Source organism: Colias croceus, chromosome 16, assembly GCF_905220415.1.
Source record: "Colias croceus chromosome 16, ilColCroc2.1".
NCBI lineage: Eukaryota > Metazoa > Arthropoda > Insecta > Lepidoptera > Pieridae > Colias > Colias croceus.
The window spans coordinates 4,831,795-4,851,182 of NC_059552.1; the positions used below are offsets into that span (position 1 = coordinate 4,831,795).

General features: G+C 30.1%; 3 protein-coding genes across 11 annotated transcripts in view; 1 reads left to right on the forward strand and 2 right to left on the reverse strand.

The window, feature by feature from the left end:
- Positions 1-104: 104 nt before the first annotated feature.
- On the reverse strand, positions 105-13,727 carry LOC123698626 (alpha-tocopherol transfer protein-like). The gene is made up of 7 exons (XM_045645355.1): positions 13,563-13,727; positions 7,885-7,976; positions 3,757-3,916; positions 3,225-3,480; positions 1,968-2,078; positions 1,309-1,445; positions 105-905 (listed from the first exon to the last, which is right to left on the reverse strand). The coding sequence occupies exons 2-7, from the start codon at positions 7,970-7,972 to the stop codon at positions 776-778; spliced, it is 882 nt and encodes a 293-aa protein (XP_045501311.1). The 5' UTR covers positions 7,973-7,976; positions 13,563-13,727; the 3' UTR covers positions 105-775.
- Positions 13,728-14,939: 1,212 nt separating this feature from the next.
- LOC123698404 lies at positions 14,940-16,457 on the forward strand. Its single transcript, XM_045645012.1, has 3 exons — positions 14,940-15,230; positions 15,332-15,550; positions 15,713-16,457. Exons 1-3 carry the CDS (start codon positions 15,036-15,038, stop codon positions 16,409-16,411), a joined length of 1,113 nt encoding a protein of 370 aa, XP_045500968.1. The 5' UTR covers positions 14,940-15,035; the 3' UTR covers positions 16,412-16,457.
- A 339-nt stretch (positions 16,458-16,796) lies between these two features.
- LOC123698405 (DENN domain-containing protein Crag) overlaps positions 16,797-19,388 on the reverse strand; it is a 28,436-nt gene continuing 25,844 nt past the window's right edge. For all 9 annotated transcript variants that reach the window (XM_045645014.1, XM_045645016.1, XM_045645021.1 and 6 more), the window contains one exon: positions 16,797-19,161. In XM_045645014.1, coding sequence (XP_045500970.1) covers positions 18,972-19,161 — 190 coding nt within the window. In that variant the 3' untranslated portion in view covers positions 16,797-18,971. The remainder of the gene's footprint in view (positions 19,162-19,388) is intronic.

Sequence of the window (19,388 nt, forward strand, 5' to 3'; positions counted from 1 at the left end):
CAAAGCTTTGTATCTTATTCAAAATAAAAAGACTATTTTTACTTAATCTATCAACTAACCTTAAATGGTATAAAAAAATGATGAAAGTCAAAAGACATATTTCATAATGTTTGTAATTAGCTTTTATTTAAGACTCAGGCTTAGGACTCAGGATTGTATGATGAGTCGCATCACATATGTACAATGTACATGTCATATACACTCATGTCCTTAATTTATTTTAAGTTATACAATTTTATTAAATAGGCATTCTTTTTCAATGATTAAAGATTTGTATTACTTACAAATTAATACAACATAAATAATATTAACGTATAAAAATGCACACCTAACTTTACAAAATTGTCATAAACAATTATTTCATTTGTTTTTTTATTTTATTTAATATTTATCCAAAATTATTGTAAGTAGCACAGTTTTTTGTAAATTCTAATCAATAAATCCTATTTCAGGCCTGAAAAAATAATACTATTATTTAAATCTAAATATTTGATAAGCATTTCTACGAAATAAAAAAAATATATGATCCAATTTAAACTTTCAAACATGAATATCACAGAGTTTGAAAATTGTGAAATGTAAATGATTCTATCTATCACAATTACTTTGTTACTTATATTATTTGAACTCGAATACGTACAACTCATATTTTATATTCACAATTTAAATAGGTACTTAAAACCCGTGGCAATATCAATAATTCAACCATTATTTTGATACGATATGTATTTAAAATATTTAGTTCTCGATTTTTATTATTTATCTACAGGCAATATTAGTCTAAGGCAAGCGATCGGAAGGAGGTTGGCAACTCCTGAACTTTTTTGACAGCATCGCTCTGGCAATCCATCGATCGCAGTTTTTCATTCACCGCCCAACGAGCGTCGTTCTTTAGGAACCAATCTCTGTAAAATAAATATTATTTTAATAAAAAAAATATTTTTAATTTAAATAAAGTTGCCAATAATATTTTGTTAATTCTAGGCTCAATCGCGTCAGCAACTACAACTTTAAACATTTACCTAATCCTAAATAAAAACGTTGTATCAAATGCTAGTAAATTTATATATTATTTATTATATATAATTAGACTTATGTTTAACTGATCACCTGATTTAGTAAAATATCACAGGCAAAAATAGTAAATGATCACCAGAATATATAAAATTGGTGTTAAGTATATATTTTTGGTAAAAGAGCTTAGGGTATCAAAGTATTTTCTGGTGGTCATAATAAGTATTTATTCCCCGTAAAATTGTCCTCTTTTACAAAAGACGCGATGTATTTTTAATTGCTCTTATTTCTTACCTCTTCGCTTCAACACGTTTGATCCAATACCTCTTGATCTGATCTATGGTACCAGCTTGACCTCCATACTCGAACGGGAACAACTCTTTAGGAATATCTTTGTGAATGGTCTCGGAATTCGGCTCATGGAATTTTATCTAAAACAAATAATCAGATGGTCATATTAATACAAATTTAATCATTATTTAATGATGTGAATGTATTATTTTAATTAAAACTATCTTTTGTAATAATTTGAAACCTTTAATTGTATCTAGTATTTGATTAATTATTTATTATATTCGGGATATAAAAACAAGACTCAATACAAATTAAATTATAGTTTATTGTAAATTTTATTAAATATAGAAATAATAAAATTTACAATTTGTAAAAAAAAATCATTTATTGCACAAAAAATTTTACACTGCGATTAGATAATATTTTCGTAGATGATTTCATAGATTTAAAGTTACGAAACAAAACCGACTATGTGTAGGTAAAAACTGTATAATAATAATAACTTTTTTGCTACACTGTATTGTTACCTATATTATGTTATTTCATACTTAAATACAGAATATATTAAACTTGCCATAATATTGCGAACAAACGGTTAGAATTTGTTATTTCTATTTATTATAATTGGTTAAAATAGAAAGCTATCCCTAGTCACTTACCAATTTAGCAACTTCAGACTTCAGGAAAGGTTTGCAAAGAGCAAAAATTCTTCCAATATACGCCGGTGCGTTGATTACATGCACTTGTTTTAGCCTCACTGGGATAGCTTCCTGTAAACAATTAAAAAAGCATTAAACAGATATTAAAAATAAAAACCCGTAGAATATTAAAAAAAATAATTAAAAAGATAACGTTCAACTTTCAATTCGGTTTCGGCGGAAACTTTTTGTGCTCAGTGCATTGTGAAGATAATTAACGTACACGAGAGAAAGTAAATGTTTTTCATGAACTCTACTCGTATCTATGGGATAACTATTATTACCTAAGGCGTTGATTCCTAATCTACTTAAATTCCACCATTTACAGAAGTCTGAAATTGGTACTCTACATGCTTGATCACTTGTTTTATTATTTTATCAAAATATGAAGGAGCCTTCTAAGTTTCCTAAGTTCTCTATCAACTGCATTTCTTATAACTTTCATCGAACTAGAAGTTAACTGAACAATAAATAGGTACTTATAATAATTATTATTAATGTAGCAAATTAACGACAAAAGCTAATAAGCACACATCACCGAAGGCTAACATATAGCTTGTCCTGGCTATATTATGCCTATGAGGCAATAAGGTTGTGGCTATTAAAACATAACGATTAAAACATATACGTTATCGACTAAGGTTCGTTCTCTATTCACTGCAGATTAAGATTTGGACACACGATTGTGCAAAAGCTTATATGACCAAACTTTGCGTACCTACCAACTTTGATATGTGACGGTAATTTATTGGGGAAAATTACAGTTTCGTGGAGAGCCGTGACTCAAACGTATTTCGAAATTTTTTAAATTGAAAGTTACTTTAAAACGTGCTTTCGGCTGCCGGTTGCAGATGATGGAATTACATAAGTGTGATGTAAAAATGTCAAAGTGTTTCGGTTATCGAATTCAGTTTTTTGTACCATAGAAACTCTTGAGCTTGTAAATTGCCTCAACAAGCACAACTTGCAACACATTACACAAGTTCGTTTCTATAGATTTCGCAAACCTCATGAATGCTGCAGTTAAATTGAAATGCTCGGTCATAAATTGATTGAATGATCGGTACTAATATATAGAAAATACTTAAGTTAACTTTTAAACCGATTCTCAGAATTGTAAAATAGTTTTTTTTATTCGCGCTTCAAATTATGCTTGTACTTTATTCAAACAATAAAAATAAACACATAGCTACTGCAACAATTTAACAAACAACTCACCTGAGTGTACATCATGTATTTCCTTAGAACTGACAGATTAATTTTTCCAATGAACCTCAAAGTAATATTATGTGCGTCGAATATAGGAATTTCTCCCGAAGGAATTTCATCTTCTTCAGTCAACCTCGTGTCGATTAACATGAAGAATGTTTTAACCGCATCCACGAAGTTAAATAAATCCAAATTCGGGTTATTTAGTCGGTATACAAACACTTTGTAATTCTCCTTTGTTTTGTTAGGTAAGGGGATTAAGTCACTGAAATAAAAATTAACATATTAAGGCCCATATTATCATTAAAAGGTGTCTATGTAAAAAATGTTATAGCTCAGAATATAAGTGCGGAAATCCCGTAAGTGTAATGATGCGGTAAATTTTATTGTTTTCACACTTAGGGCCAAATGTCAAGAGCAAACAGTTAACAGATACATAGTTAATATACATATACATAGTTAACATACGTACATTGTACATGTTTATTTTGGTATATTATGTTAAAAAAGCATGTTTTCCTATTTATTTGAAGCAACGTACCATATTTCAAAAATGCGTCGTATCTCCGGTGAACAAGGATCTCTTTTGCAGAACAGTTCTGGAGCTGATGACCGTATGGTGAAAAATAAGTCTATGGTGCGCTTAGCACGTTCTAGTTTCTGGCCGCAGCTAATGTAGAAGCGACGAAGTAAAACATCCTCTGAAAAAATAAGTGTTAATTAAAGCCAGGTAACTAATAGAAAGACAAACCTATTCTTTTCGTTTTAATAGGTTTTCAATGAAATGTCGTATTTTAACGACATTATAATTTTTTCATATTTTGGAAGATCTATATAAAGATTTGTGTTTTCATTCATTATTAAAATTTCATAATTAATTATCTAGAAATCTAAATAAAGAGAACCATGAAACCATACATAAAAACTAAAAAAATATACCACAGTTCAATAACTGCACGCTTACTAAGTATAGCCGCTAACTAGCCAGACAATAAATAAATAAATCTGTCTGGCTTTGTTAATAATTCAAAATAATAAAAAGTATATCCATCAATATACTGACAATAATCGAAATTGATTACATCAATCTAGATAGTTTGACCTATACCTATAGGTATACCCGTAGCATGCAAGTACAAGGGTCACTTTTCACCCATGACATTAGCTTGCAGGAAGGAAGTAGAGCCAGTTGGCTTTTAAAACCAATGCTCTTAAATGCATTTTAAATCTCTTACCGAGAGATCCATTGCATATATAATCACTAAGTAAGCACTTTACTACCAAATATGGGCCATATGAAAGGGAAGGTCTATGAATATTTAAACGCGTTATCTTGCTGAACTATTTCCTCGCAACATTGTAACTTGAGAGCATTGATATCTACCTACTGATAATATTTGTCAATAAAAATAACAGTAAACACATGAACTATAAATTAAAATCCTTATAACAGAAGGTAATAAATTCATTTGATAAGTGCAACAATGTATTATAGTTATCGAGGTTTTGCTCTGTGACCTCTACTTTATTGATACACTTATTTTAATTACTTAGTAAATTTCTCAAACAATATAATATTATTTGTGATTTAAGTAATACAAAACTATCATGATTGGAATTGATAGATTAAGCAAACATTTAACGGTTACAAAAAGGTTGTTGGTTAATGGTTCTTAAGCTTTCATAATGTTGGCGTTACAGCATGTAATGTGTTTATGTATATAATTATTACATTTTTCGAATGTTACATCACACACAATATGATCAGATGACTTCAGAAAGGCGAACAAACCTTATAACAGTGTTAAATTATCTTGTAATTTATGATGTAAAGAAAATTATAGGTAAGTTTGTAATGTTTGTTAATACATATTTCGCTAACATACTTATGGGAATCTATTTTAATATTACAAGGGGAATAAAATTTCCAGCTCGATATGTAGTAGGTATGTAGTATGCTGTATGTAGTAATCTGCGGCCAACTTTTTTGAATCGGATATAAAAGTTAAAACGTATAATATTTAGGTCAATATATTAGAAACAGTCTCTTGATTGACCACGTAGCGTGTCTGATAAAATAACAGAATAAACGAAAGTTATAATTTGATGAATATATTTATTATGGTTTTCTAATTCACCGTCATGGAACTAAACCTACAACTGTTATTTTGTTAAAATCATTAGAATATGGTAACATGAAACTTTCTTTTAATCCAATTAAATATGTACCTACTATTCATTTAAATTTTGAAAAGTGCAAAATTACAATAGAGCCTAGTAGAGTTTGAAAGTTTTGCAAATTTACCTAAGTACATGTTAAGTTATTTGTAGAGGTTTTGAGTAGATACAATAGTGTTCCATAGGAATGTGAAGGATATAAAGTTTCTGACCTTTTATAATTTTTTTTCAATCATTCCTTCCTCACCCTTGATGCTCATTTTAACCTACGTACATATTAACTATGTCTGTGTTGCTATGTAAGAAATAGACGTGCAATAATTTAATTACGTTATAATTATGCTGAAGTAGCCGATTATACCACATTATACATTGCAATATAAATTAAGTTAATGAGGAGCTAAATATCAACCACGCTCTTGATGTGTGTGGTTGATATTTAGTTCGATATAAAAATAACTGCGTTAAAAACAACCGACTTCAAAAACGGAAAAGTAAGAAATAAAAAAGATTTGATATTATTAATTACTACATATTATTTTTATGTGCTATTTACTAAAAAGGTTTGATGTCGGTGCATGGGCTTAATACTAAGTGCTTAGTGTTTGGCACCGACTTCAAACCTTTTTAGTAAATAGCACATAAAAATAATATGTATAGGGTAAACCAGAATCTGATGGCAATTAGGGAAATCAAAATTTTGAGTGTGCAACCCTAGGGAAAATGGACTGAACGATCTTGATACTGCTTATTTTTTATTTTGTCCTCAACATCATTAGTCACATTACATAAGTGCACAATACTGTACTTAATAATGAGATATCCACTTAATATTATGTAGGTACATACATACATGTATAATATACATATTACTTTTATCTATGTAATACATATTACATATTATTTACACATACCTATATTTGTATATTCATTATCATTATGTCATGTAAAAATATGGATGTAATGATAATGCAGATCAAAACTAGATAATGCTAATAATTTTTTTATAAAATAAATAAAAACTATGTTTATTTTCGTAAGTATTAACAGATAAACACAATATCAAATTGACTTGGATAGCTTGGACTTGACGAATAGCCGTATTGGAAACTCTTGTAATAAGTTTTCATAAAATTATGTTGTAATCAACAAACAATATTATAGTTACCTACTTATAATATTTTTAATTTTAAGTATCAAAACGGGTAAGTCCAATTTACTAATAAAATATTCAAAATTGATGAAAATTGTGATGTGTTTGACCCTTCTTCATCGAATGTTTTTCAATACACATTATAAATAACATCTCTTGCTTGTGATCGCAGCGGCTTTTTTTATTTTCGAAGCAGACGGCATTTTCGAAGATTTTTTAGACAAAATCCTAAAAATTATTCATTTTCCAAAGAAGACAAATAATTTGACAACCAATTTGATAGTTGTCAAATAACATTGCCATATGAAAATCTTTTATTTCTTAATTATAAATATGCCATCAGATTCTGGTAGACCTATAGTAATTAATAATATCAAATCTTTTTTATTTCTTACTTTTCCGTTTTTGAAGTCGGTTGTTTTTAACGCAGTTATTTTTATTTAATACTTTTTAGTGTATTTTTCAACACGAATCAAACGAGCCCAAACTCGATAAAGTTGAGTCAATATATTACTGAGTTCCTATGGCCACCTTCCGATTCCATCATCAGATCAGCTCCATGTCATGATAATGTTTCATCGCTATCCAATTTACATTCGTACACAAAATTTCAGCTCAATCGGTTACCGGGAAGTGAATCAAAGTTACTTGCTACATTGAAATTAAGTCATCGAGTACAGACAAAAATGCTCATAAAATAAAAACTACTAGGCCTAGCCGAATAAAATTTTTATGGGACCAATTCGACACCATCCCGCATCGAACAAAAAAAGAATCACGTAAATCGGTTCAGAAACCTCGGAGTAATCGGTGTACATACATAAAAAAAAAAAAATATATATACCGGCCGAATTGATAACCTCCTCCTTTTTTTTGAAGTCGGTTAAAAACTGGCATTTAGCTTCCGTGACAAACATCAAAAACGTTGGTACTTTTTTTCAGAAAATTTCAATTATAGTCACGGACTCAATTAACGCATAACACTGCATATTTCATAAGAGCCTCACATTCGTTACTAAGTGCCTTAAACCTTTACACATGAATTATGTGTGTCAATATGCTATTTCTTATTCAACAGCTATTGCTACATGCTTATTGCTTGTATTTGTGATTACAATTCGACAATCTCTTTGGAGGTCGATAACCTTGTGCATCTTTTGATATTTTGGTTAAATGTTTACGATTACGTATATTCGATAAGCAGGAATGCAAATTTGAAAAATGATTTTTAATTATATATTTTATGTTTTTATGTTTCTAAGATGGTATTTTTTGTAGAAAATAAGGTAGGTATCAATCATAAAAGTAAAGGATCGGAAATGGTGTTGTAAGACTTACCGACATCGTGGGGTAAATGCGGTTGGTTGCTCAACCAGTCCTTTAAGGAAACTAACTCTTGATTCCATTCTACCTCTTGATCTGGCATGGCTCTGAAAACATAACAATCGTTAGAAGGAAGAAATTTTTTTTGTGAAGTTTAACAAATAGAGTGTTTTTGCGAGTTGTCTAAACTCTACGTGATCTACGTCTGAAGCTTTCGAATTTCATAATATAAAGGGAAACATATTGTATTTGATTTATGCTTCGAAGTATATAATATGGAAGAGTAAAATATTAAATAAAATATAAATGTATCCCTTTCTTTTCCAATTTAATCATATTTATAACTATAGAGAATAGAAATACTTATTATCGTTTATATTGCATTTCAAATGTAGGTAACTACGTTTGTTGGTTCTATTCCCACTTCAAATTCCCTTTTTTTTAAGTTGGTAAAACATTTTATAACATAGTTTTTTATTGCATTTTAAGGTCATACTATGTCAGACGGTACCTAACTACCTATATATTTTTATGTTTTCCTTTAACTGTAAGAACACTAAGAACAATTATTGTTCTTTAGTGTTCATAATAATGTACATAGATTCTATGAAACACACATTTTTGACTCCGAGAATATAATATTCTAATGATAATATAAATTATAATGTTACATACCTACCTATTTAAAATAAATATGGCCTTACCAGACTATGAAGCGGATGTTAAGTTTAAATTATTAGTGGCGTGTAAGTGTATTGTATTGGACTAATACCACTTTTTTATTATAAAGTAAATATATTGTTTATTTCATTCCTATCGTTTTATTTGTGTAGTAAGTATAATTTGTGTTTTATTGCTTATTGTAGTGAATTGGAATTACATTTTAAGATCCTCATATTCTAGGTACCTACTTATTACAAGACAGATTTTGCGCTATAAAGCGATTAATTTAAGACAACCTTTAATAAGGAAAAAACGACAAAAAAAATAAGAAAGAAGTTTATACGATTCACGAATAAACGACACATTATTACATAAATTAATTAATTATATAGGTAAATGATGCCTGAAATGACTTGGGGCCAGGCCGTTTATTGAAAAGATTTTTATAGGTTAGGCTTTTATACAGGGTGTCCCACTGTTGGTATACTAAAGCTCAAAATACTTATAAAATTCCAGTGTTTTTTTCAAATAGATGAATTCTTAAAACTCTATGTGTTTATCGTTCACTGTTCACCCATAACAAGCAACCCGCTTTGCTACCAGCACGTGACCTATCGTATAAGATTATTTTTTCATAGACAAATTGCTCACATTAGCGAAGCGGTATATGCCGGCTGCGCGAAACTAGAGAAGAAAACATGGATTTTCAGGAAAAATTCAGCAAAAATTGTTTGATGTAATTTGGTTGTTTAAGTATTTTTTACGTGATCACTGTATGCAAAACTACAAGTTCCTTCACGCTTAGTATACCAATAGTGGGACACCCTGTATTTAGCGCAATATACCTATACCTATATACCTTCTATATACAAACTTTTTCTTATATATAGCGCAAGTTGCCTTTATTTCTCCAATAAGTAACTGATCACGTATTGCGATATAGACTGGCTGTTAGAAATACGTGAACGCAATTTAAATACAATTGTACTATTAGGTAATTAGGTTCTATAGGTCTTTGTAAATCTTTTCGTGCTAACGAGTCTCTTTGCTCACATTCTCTGGTTAAAATATTTTAAACAGTTCAAATGATCTCAATACGACCTCATATTGAAGAGTGAAAGTTCGAAAGTTGGGGCCGCTTTTTAACACTGTAGGTAGTTACGTACCAAAAAGATGACCTGTAAATTTGTTTTTGATCGTGTTGTTTTGTATACCTGTTTGCTTTTACCTAGTTCTCAGCCAATTAAATTATAGTAGCATGTTAATTTTTTGCTCACTAGGTTAGTGTGAAAACCCATCAAACTCTTCAATAATAGAGTTCAAGAAATTTTTTTATGCTTATGGACATCCTAACTAGAACTAAGTAGAAATGAATTCATATTTTTAAACATATAATAAAATAATAAATATAATATAATTGTAATAAATACAATTTGTATATATATGTAGGTATGTATTTGGGATGTGTAGAAGTTTCCAAAATTCTATGTGCTCTACCTTTACATGACAATGCGTATTGAAAGTAAAAATTGGGTACCTAAGTACTACCTAGGTACATAATATGTTCCATAAAAAATAATTTTAACTCAGAAAATATTATACTACTTCAGCTGCGGTTATTAATTTTAATAGACAAGTAAGGAATTAATATAGAGGGTTTAGTAGAGTTTCATATGGATCCTCTCTACGTGCTTTATAAGTTTTCTCTTTTAAGTTTTCTTATTACAGCCATTTAATGGGCACTTATTATGTATTACGATATTCTAATAATAATCTATACGCAATAGTCGTTTATCTATAACCTTTTACAAGAAACATTTTACAGTCTCGACACATAATTATAAATGGTAATACATCATAATTTTATGTTATGGTCTAAAACAGTCTAAAACAATAAAGAAGAAAAACGTGTAACATGACTAAGTAATAATATCATGTAGTATTCAGGGTTAATAGGTAATATTTTGCGTACAAAAACACATAACAATACTTCTGTCACGCTTTTTATACTTATTGTTATTCATATCTCGTACATATTCGTACGTAAGGATTTAAAGATTATTTATGTAACTACAGTATGATGCAAATGCCAGTTCAAGTCAAGGAAAATATCGTACATACAACAAATACATTGTTATGGTTTTCTTTTATTAAACTATTTTACATCACAATGAAAACTTTAAAATTATAGGTACTTATACCCAGTAAGTAGAATGGTAATGTCACAGTCTACTAAAAATAATATTTATACTGTGGTAATACAGTGTAGGTACCTAATTGTAGGTACCTACCTACACACTAAACCCCGGGATCATTGCCCACTGAAATATACAAAACGTGTTATTAAAACCTCTATCGTGTGTTCGAAAACATTTTTTATTACTTACATTTTTATTTTCTTTTAAGATTGGTACTATAACAGATACCTATATAGTATATTATGTATATTCCAATCAGTACGGAAATCTTTATTTACCAAAAAATTTAAACATTACTGATTACATCAAATACGGGAGATTCAAACTAGGCTGTTGCCCGTACATCAGAAACGGCCAACGGTGTACAGGTTTCTATCTATTAGGAACAGAAAAATAGAGCCGTAGGTACTTTACAAACCGGTAGTTTATAAATTTTTACGATGACTTGATTTTAAATAGATGCAAAAGATTTAGAAAATGTAGTTTTGTTCAAGTTTTCAGTTAGTTAATACACTAAAAAGCATATTGTTATTACCTAGATCTTTTAAATTTGATTTTGGTGTTTGGATTTAAACATTCACAATGTTACAAAATTTAATATCTTTGCTTAATAAACAAACAATGATTATTCAATACTTTATTGTATTATTTGTATTTCATCAGCTTAAAGTACCTAGGTACATATAGTCTAAAGTAGTAAAACAAAAACCCATCTTCAACAAATAAACAATACTTTAATACTTTGATCTAATTTTGTATTAAGAAAACTAATAACTAAGACTGAAGAAATTTTATAATTATAAGGTTATTATTGAAATAATAGAAATTCATTCGGATGGCCACGCACAATTATCACGCATCACTTAACATTGTCTATAGAAGGAAATAATTGTCGTCAAACTGATGCACTTTTCCACTTCTAGAAATGGGCAATTGCAATGGGCCGACAAATTCCTATGTATAACTATTTATATATTAAACTATTTCATTAGGTACACGTTTTTAATTATAGCCATTTCGCGTACCGTAGCCCGCTGCCCGAATACGAGAATCGAGTCAAGGCGAGCTTGGTCATGGTGTGTAATAATTAAAGGTTTGTAATTTTTTTTTAATATGCATTCAAGTTTACTGATGTTGAGTCTATGAATAAGTGTAGATAGCCTTTGCTCTCGTTAAGTTATCATTTAACACAAAAAATTAAACACGCGAAAAAAAATATTGCAGGCTTGTTGAGCCCACGCTATGCAATACACGAAATTTTAATAATTTAATAATTTGTAGACTTGTAAAATAAATCGTGAAATATGTACCTTTATGACGAAAAACCTTATAAACCCTGTAACTAGTTGTATTTTTACAGTTAAATGCGCATCTCTACCAGGAAGAATGGACAAGAAACATTGAATCTATAGGTACATATTTATAATTTTGCCTTTTTTAATTCAGGCTAAAAATGTGTGTAGGTTTAAGTTAAGGTTAGAAAAAGTCAATTTTTAATTGACCTGCAACTTAGTAGTTTTTTGATGTATTTAAGTACGTCAAAAGATGAGCAGAAATATCTTTTTTATTACGTGGTTTAGTTAAAAACATCCGCTAGAGGTGTGATTGTGCTGCAGCTGACTAATCCATTATTTTGTTACTACGGATGCGGAGACATAAACGTTGATTCCGAAAAGGTTCCTAGAATTAAATACTAATTTTGACGCTCTTTGACCATAGTTATATATAGATATTACATATTATTGATAGCTATGCTAATTTGATAGCTAAATTTGTAACAAACTTATTCGTTTACAATAAAAGTACCTATACCAAACTTTCACTAAACAGTAAACACTTCAAAATTCACGTAGGTAGTAATTATATAAAGCAAAAACTTAAAACGGACCGGAAGTGAGGCAATCTCTAATAGAAAAACAACATTTGTCATTAAAATGTTTTAAATATTCACATTTCGTTATTATTCTCAGCATGAATCATTGGTCGTTAATAAATAATTAACTAATTGATTTAGATATATTAAGTTTTGAAACTAGGTGAGTAACTAGGTACCTATTTTTTTTTTCTTTTTCTATATAAATTAATGATAATGTATGCAAGGGAATCCAATGCATGATTGATTAATTATTAGCATTGTCATTTCACGTACGAATAAAATAACGAGTACAAAATTAGTATTCTGTTGACCCTAGTTTAGTTATATGTAATTTTTAATTCATGACCCAAGGCACCACAATATTCATATCACGAGTCCCGTTATTTCGTTATCAACCGAATATCATATTATGTTGTGTAAACACTGATACGCATTTTAAATTTCAAAATTAATTACTAGCCTCCTTTACGGATGTTGCGTATTGTACCTAGGTACGTCTTGTATTTTTTTTTATATTTTACTGCCACGATGAGGATAATCCATATGACCCGTCCTAATTTAAATATTTTAATGTACTTTCTGAGTTACAAAGCAACCACTTTATTTAGTGTTTCTTTTATTCGCTTTTATGGTTGTGGCAATATTTTATTAAGTATAAGCAATTAATACTCATTTTAAACAGTTTTTAAATAATATCATCAGGTTCCATAAATTTAAAATGGAAGAAAATTATAATACGGGAGTTGTGACAATATATAAATGGACATATTATTACGGTCATATAGCTTCGTTTTTTTTTTATTTTACTACAGATTGGCCTGATATTGGGTCTAGCTACCCACTTACGTACTTTGTCAACATAGAATTTGGTAATTTAATAAAAATTTCAATAATAATGTGTGAATAAATAAGCGACAAAACCTTAAATACGTAGAACATTTTTTTTCTATACTTACGGTTTTTTAGTAAGCGCACTTTAATAAAGTATTGAAAATAATTAGATTTATTTATCTGTGATTTCCGATCACTACTTCCTTTTTTTGGAAATGCGCGCGCAATTGGCCGTTAGCGCGTATAAACTGATCAACAATCAACATCAACATACAGTCAACGACTTGTTGGAAGTGGAACTGTATTCTTTAATCTATAGACTCATTCGAATTCACTGCATATAGCGAGCATGCGGTCTTTATATGAGGATGTTGTATTGACAATTACTACTTTTTAATATTATTGTTAGTACAAGTAGGTACCTACTATGTAGTAGGTACAGTGGTTGTGAACGCGTGAGCGTTGAAAGTAGAAACTGGGTTCGATTCCAGATTGAAGCAAACATAAGTCTTGGCCAGGATAAAACTCAGATCATCTACGTGTATATTCAATGAAACAGCTGTAATGATAGGCATCTGCCCCACAAGGGCCAAACTTATTCAATGAAAAATTTCTCCAAATAACAAAATATAAGATTCGCAATTGAAATTTATTTTATACACTTTTTCCATCAAAAGCTAAATTACTTAAATTTTTGTTATCATAGTTACCTATTTTATGGATGTTTACGTTTAGCGTATCAGTTACACTTCCTATAATGTGTAAAGAAAACAAGAGTGTTCACTTCTAAAGTTCTAATATTAGTTCTAATATTAATTCTATCATTTTTTGTTATGCAATTAGGTATAGGTAGCTACTATAATTATGTAGCCGGCTGCGTCTTTCCGAAAGTTATTCAGTTTTGCGCAATTAATATTAAAAATCCTGGATTTGGATACATTTAAAAGAGCGCTAAATAAAATTCGACTAATAAAATTTTGCTGTCCGAAATAGTAACAGAAATTATTTTTTACAAACATTCAGTTTGTGTATTAATAAACTCCCAGGCCCCAGCCTTAGCTCCCAGCATACAGACACATAGGCCGAGATTCATAGATCGCACCACAGAGCAAGTATCGCACTTTAACTTTACTTTGATGCAAAGAGTAAACTTTGATGGAAAGATCTACTTTCACCCAAAAATAGATTTCTATAGGTATAGACTGCGAAAAGTGACATTGTTACTTAGAGCGTAGAGGTGCCATCGTCCATACGTCACAACGTGCAACGTGTCCGGCCCAGCCACGGCCCAGCGTAAACGGCCTAGTTTTATGGTCGATAAGATATTCGGCTCCTCGTACATTTTTTATGATAATTACTACATCTACCCAAATTATATTATTAAAATGTAGGTAGTAGGTCTATATGAAATCGTATTAGATGGCAACACTAGACCAATATGTGTCAATTACTGTGGTGTCAAATGTCAATAATATTTTTGACATTTGACAATTTGTATTTGTCGTAACCAAATATTGGAGAGAACAAAAAAAAATTAAGCCAAATATTTATATTTTATCAATTGCAACGGTTAAAGATACTATCACAAAAATTCAATTATGTTTGCTCTACAAACGCGTCGAATATATCGTATATGTGATAAAATCATTGTCCGAGAAATAAGGCAAAGAAGGTTACCGGGACCGAATCCAGGATTAGATCAAAGATTAAGAGTATTTAGGAAAGATGGTATTAAAGTTGAAGATAATGATGCAGAAGAATTTATTGAACAGTCCGAAAGTAGTTTTTATAATGTAAGTAAATATTTACTACATTCAATTTAGGTTATCTTTGAGATACCCATGCCATGTTGAGGCATTTGTTGATTGAATTTTATTTATTAATTCATATTCAGGTTGGTGAAGCCTACAATGAACACTTAAACGAAACTTTGATTGGAAAACATGAACTACGTCACCATATCGTGAAGGAGAAATATTTTAAAGAGAACATGCCAAATCTATTGACTTGGAGTGAAAAGGAACAAATAAGACATCTAGCAACCACAATGCCTGATGAGTGGACACCACAAAGAATAGCTGAGAGCTTTCCAGTCACTGAAGCTGTAGTAAAGGTCAGTTATTATTACAATAAATGTTGTAATTCCTGTTTCGATATACATACATTTATTAACTGTATTGCTAAGCATGCATAGAATGTAATATAACTATATACTTAAGCCCTACGCTAAAATACATTGACTTTTTCATTTTATAAACTTCTAATAATATTGCAGAAACTACTAAAATTCCCATGGAAGCCTGCTTCAGAACAGCGCATAGCTCGGCATGATGCGTCTGCTATGAGAAATTGGAGAGAATTAAAAGAAGGATCTCTAGATATACCTGAAAAATTAAGACAACACTTTCTAAAATTCTCTGAGAGATCTATCCCACCTCTTAATAAGTCATCTATCAAGATTGACTTAACTCAAGAAGAAAAAATTGGAGAATTTGAAAGTATTATTAAAAAATGTGCTTCTCATGATGCCAATAGAAATGATAAAAATGAACATGAGAACCAGCAAATGGAAAGTGATACTGCCACTAAGAATCAAGAAACCCAGAACACAGATAAAAAACGATTAACACTAGATGAATTGGCCAATAAAATAAAAAATCGGTTAGAACAAGGCCAGAATGTTGATATGCCTGATAAAATTATATTAGACTCTATTTCTCATGTCCCTGAACCAAAACCAGATGTTAAAAGGGATATAGAATTATTTAGCACATCTAATGAACAACAGGAGCTGACACAATTCAAGGCAGATGATAATAAATTAGAAGTAGTATCTGGTTCAAATTATCCTGAGAGGATAAGAATACCTAAAAAAGCATACAAAAAAGATGCCACCTACAAAGTAAATGATTGTTTCTATGATCATGACGGAAGATTTTTGTATAGAGTTATTGGTATAACAGGCAAGCAGTAACCAAATAGTAATGAGGGATAGTAAATAAAACATTTATTTAAAAGCATTGATTTTTTTTTTTATAAAAATTATATGCATTTATTATACTTGTCCTTTATGATAAAATAATTAAAACAATTACATTCAAGTTCAATACTAAACATTCATATTATTGCATGTCTTTTAATGTAACTATAATAAGACGATTTCGCAAATCTGACATTTAAATATTATAATATGTATATCCTTATTTTATATGCTATGTGAATGTCATTACAAAAATATATTTTTATAAACAAAATGTTTTGTACAGAATAATACGAACATATGGCTTTAAGTAATCACATCTGACTAAAACAACAACTTAAATCAGGTATTTAAATTATTTCTGGATACAAAGTACAAACATTTCAGATAAAGGTGTATACACATTACACACAGTGTTATAATAATATAAGATGAAGATGTAAAAATAAAATTGATACAAAAATTAAAACAAATATACTTACTATTATAATTTTAAATATGCAGTCAATAAGAGGAATCAATAAATAGCATTCATTATTATAAATTCAAGACCATAATATAAACTACAATATCAGAAACTGTAACTTAGGCCATTATCAGATTATTAATTGTTCAAGTATTTCTATTATTGTTACTAGAATATTGATAAATTATTATATTATCGCATACATAAGACTCATTACATATTGTTATTATATAAACATTTAATTATTATCATCGATTATATACTCACAGTTCACACATCTATATTTGAATATTAATATTATATCAATATAAATAAGATGTTGACACATACAATACTACGAACAATTGGCAATTGTAATATTTGAAACTTGTTTGACACTTATTTCAGCCATATTTGAGTTTATAATATGAAATGAATAAATAGATTGTGACATCACCATAATATGGAAAATTAAGGGCTAGTGCGAAAGAGCAACTTTTGTCTCCGCAACTATTTTGTCTCTCCCATCAACTCTATAGGAAGTTGCGTCGCTACGTGCGCGCACTTTCTTACTGGCCCATAGAGTTGATGGGAGATACAAAATAGTTGCGGAGACAAAAGTTGCTCTTGCGCGCTAGCTCTAACTTAAATTTCATTCTTGAAAGCAATTTTATTTATTACAAACCATTACCACATTCTAAGTCTACGACTATACAGTAAATAGCATAATATATACAGAAATTTCGATACACTCCATGATTACTTATCATTAGCACCCAATATAATACGAATCTACTAGATATGCCGAAATTAATCGAGGGTAAAAAGCTGGATTATTGCCAATTTAAAGATAAAATATAATGTTTTAAGTATAACATTTTTTCACTTTACCGTGACATTTTCCGTTCATATTGTTGCAGACCTATTGATTCTATCGATGCAGTTTCGAGACCTGATTTTATTAAAATTGATTTGTAACAGTACAATTATTCAGTTAAAATATTATGCCCACAATTTACATCATAAAAGTTTCAAATAGTTATAAAATGCCTATTTTCTTAGGCTAGGTAACATTATTATCAAGGAAAATATTTGGGGCATGCAAATAGGCCATTAATGAATAAATCTAAATTACCGTACCATAGAAAAGTTGATCCCAAATAGTAATGAAATAGCATTTGCGACGATTGAAACATTGGACGGCACTTATGCTTTAAAATTAAATATTAAAATAATTAAACACCAAACATCTTTGATAATCTTTGTATGACAATTTGGACATTTGTTTAAGTCACTAGTAATTTCAATTAACCATGCCTATATAATAAAAAATATATTTAACCACTTGTTTGTAGACGTTAATACATCTCAAACATGATGACTGTGACTCAATATTTGTTAAATTTCAAAAAGGAGATGTAAAATCCATTTTTAAAAATCCAACATCTTATTTCTATATTGCTTTGATTAAACTTGACATTTTTATATGTTGTTCGTCATCGCCATTGTTTTCTACATTTAAAAAGGACATACAATAAAACAGTCGAAAGCCAGCAAACGTGAAAACAAGCTGAAATAAGCTGTAGCAAAATAAATCCATAACCTTGCGATATTCCCGAATCTTTTTGACAGACTGAAGTTAGGTGCGAGTCGCTGGATAGCGTACTGCAGTCCGGCCATTATGTTTAGTTATTACTGTCATTCGCGTACTTTAAAAAACAAGATTCACAATCGCCTTTTGAAAGGTATTAAATGACCGTCAAAAATGTCTGAGCAACGTTTTATACAACATTGAAATTAACACCTTATTTCGTGACAATAATGTTCAAAGTCTCTTGTCACTCTTTAAGAAGTAGACGTGTATGCAGAGTTGCTTCAAACAATTTTGACTGTGATTGTGAGTCTTCTTGTTTTTTGTACCATTTACAACTCCACGAGATAAGCGGTAGCAAAATATCCATTTATACTTTGACCTGTCAATATGCGAATAACCGATCTATTTATTTTTTTGACATATCAATGAACCGGTAATATTTACACTTTTGACGTGTCAATACGAGACGTGACGAAAAACCGGTCTTTATTGGTTTGCATGATTACAATAGGCCGTTAATCCTCCACTTTAAGCTTGAGCCGCTTGAAGTAGTGCCTGCAGTACACAGCCGTGGGTGAAGGGGGCAGGTCTTGTGGTCGGGCTTCGCTTCCTAACTGCTCTATGGCACGCGTGTACTCACGTTGGAGGGCCACGAAGTCTATGTCCGGTTCGCCGAGCGCTGTCATCGCGAGGAAGAGGATGTCTCTGTATGGATAATATTTTTTTTTTAGTATTTGGTAACATTGGGTAACACTATTATGAAGATGAGAAGTTTGTTTGAATTGAACACTTGAATAGATGCTAAAAGATCTGGACTGATATTAATGTTTTTTTCACTAATAGAAAATAACATCGTTAGAAAGTAAAATAGGCTATATTTTATTTAGATTTTATCCTGGGTTCGGTGACCGGGCGGCATGAGCCGAGCCGAT

Excerpts from the sequence above, each read along its gene's own strand:
- LOC123698626 (XM_045645355.1), bottom strand. The coding sequence starts at position 7,972 with ATGCCAGATCAAGAGGTAGAATGGAATCAAGAGTTAGTTTCCTTAAAG. Across the intron at positions 3,481-3,756 it reads CGACGCATTTTTGAAATATG|TGACTTAATCCCCTTACCTA; the intron begins GTACGTTGCTTC and ends TTTTTATTTCAG. Across the intron at positions 2,079-3,224 it reads AATACATGATGTACACTCAG|GAAGCTATCCCAGTGAGGCT; the intron begins GTGAGTTGTTTG and ends AATTGTTTACAG.
- LOC123698404 (XM_045645012.1), top strand. The coding sequence starts at position 15,036 with ATGTTTGCTCTACAAACGCGTCGAATATATCGTATATGTGATAAAATC. Across the intron at positions 15,231-15,331 it reads CCGAAAGTAGTTTTTATAAT|GTTGGTGAAGCCTACAATGA; the intron begins GTAAGTAAATAT and ends ATTCATATTCAG. Across the intron at positions 15,551-15,712 it reads TCACTGAAGCTGTAGTAAAG|AAACTACTAAAATTCCCATG; the intron begins GTCAGTTATTAT and ends ATAATATTGCAG.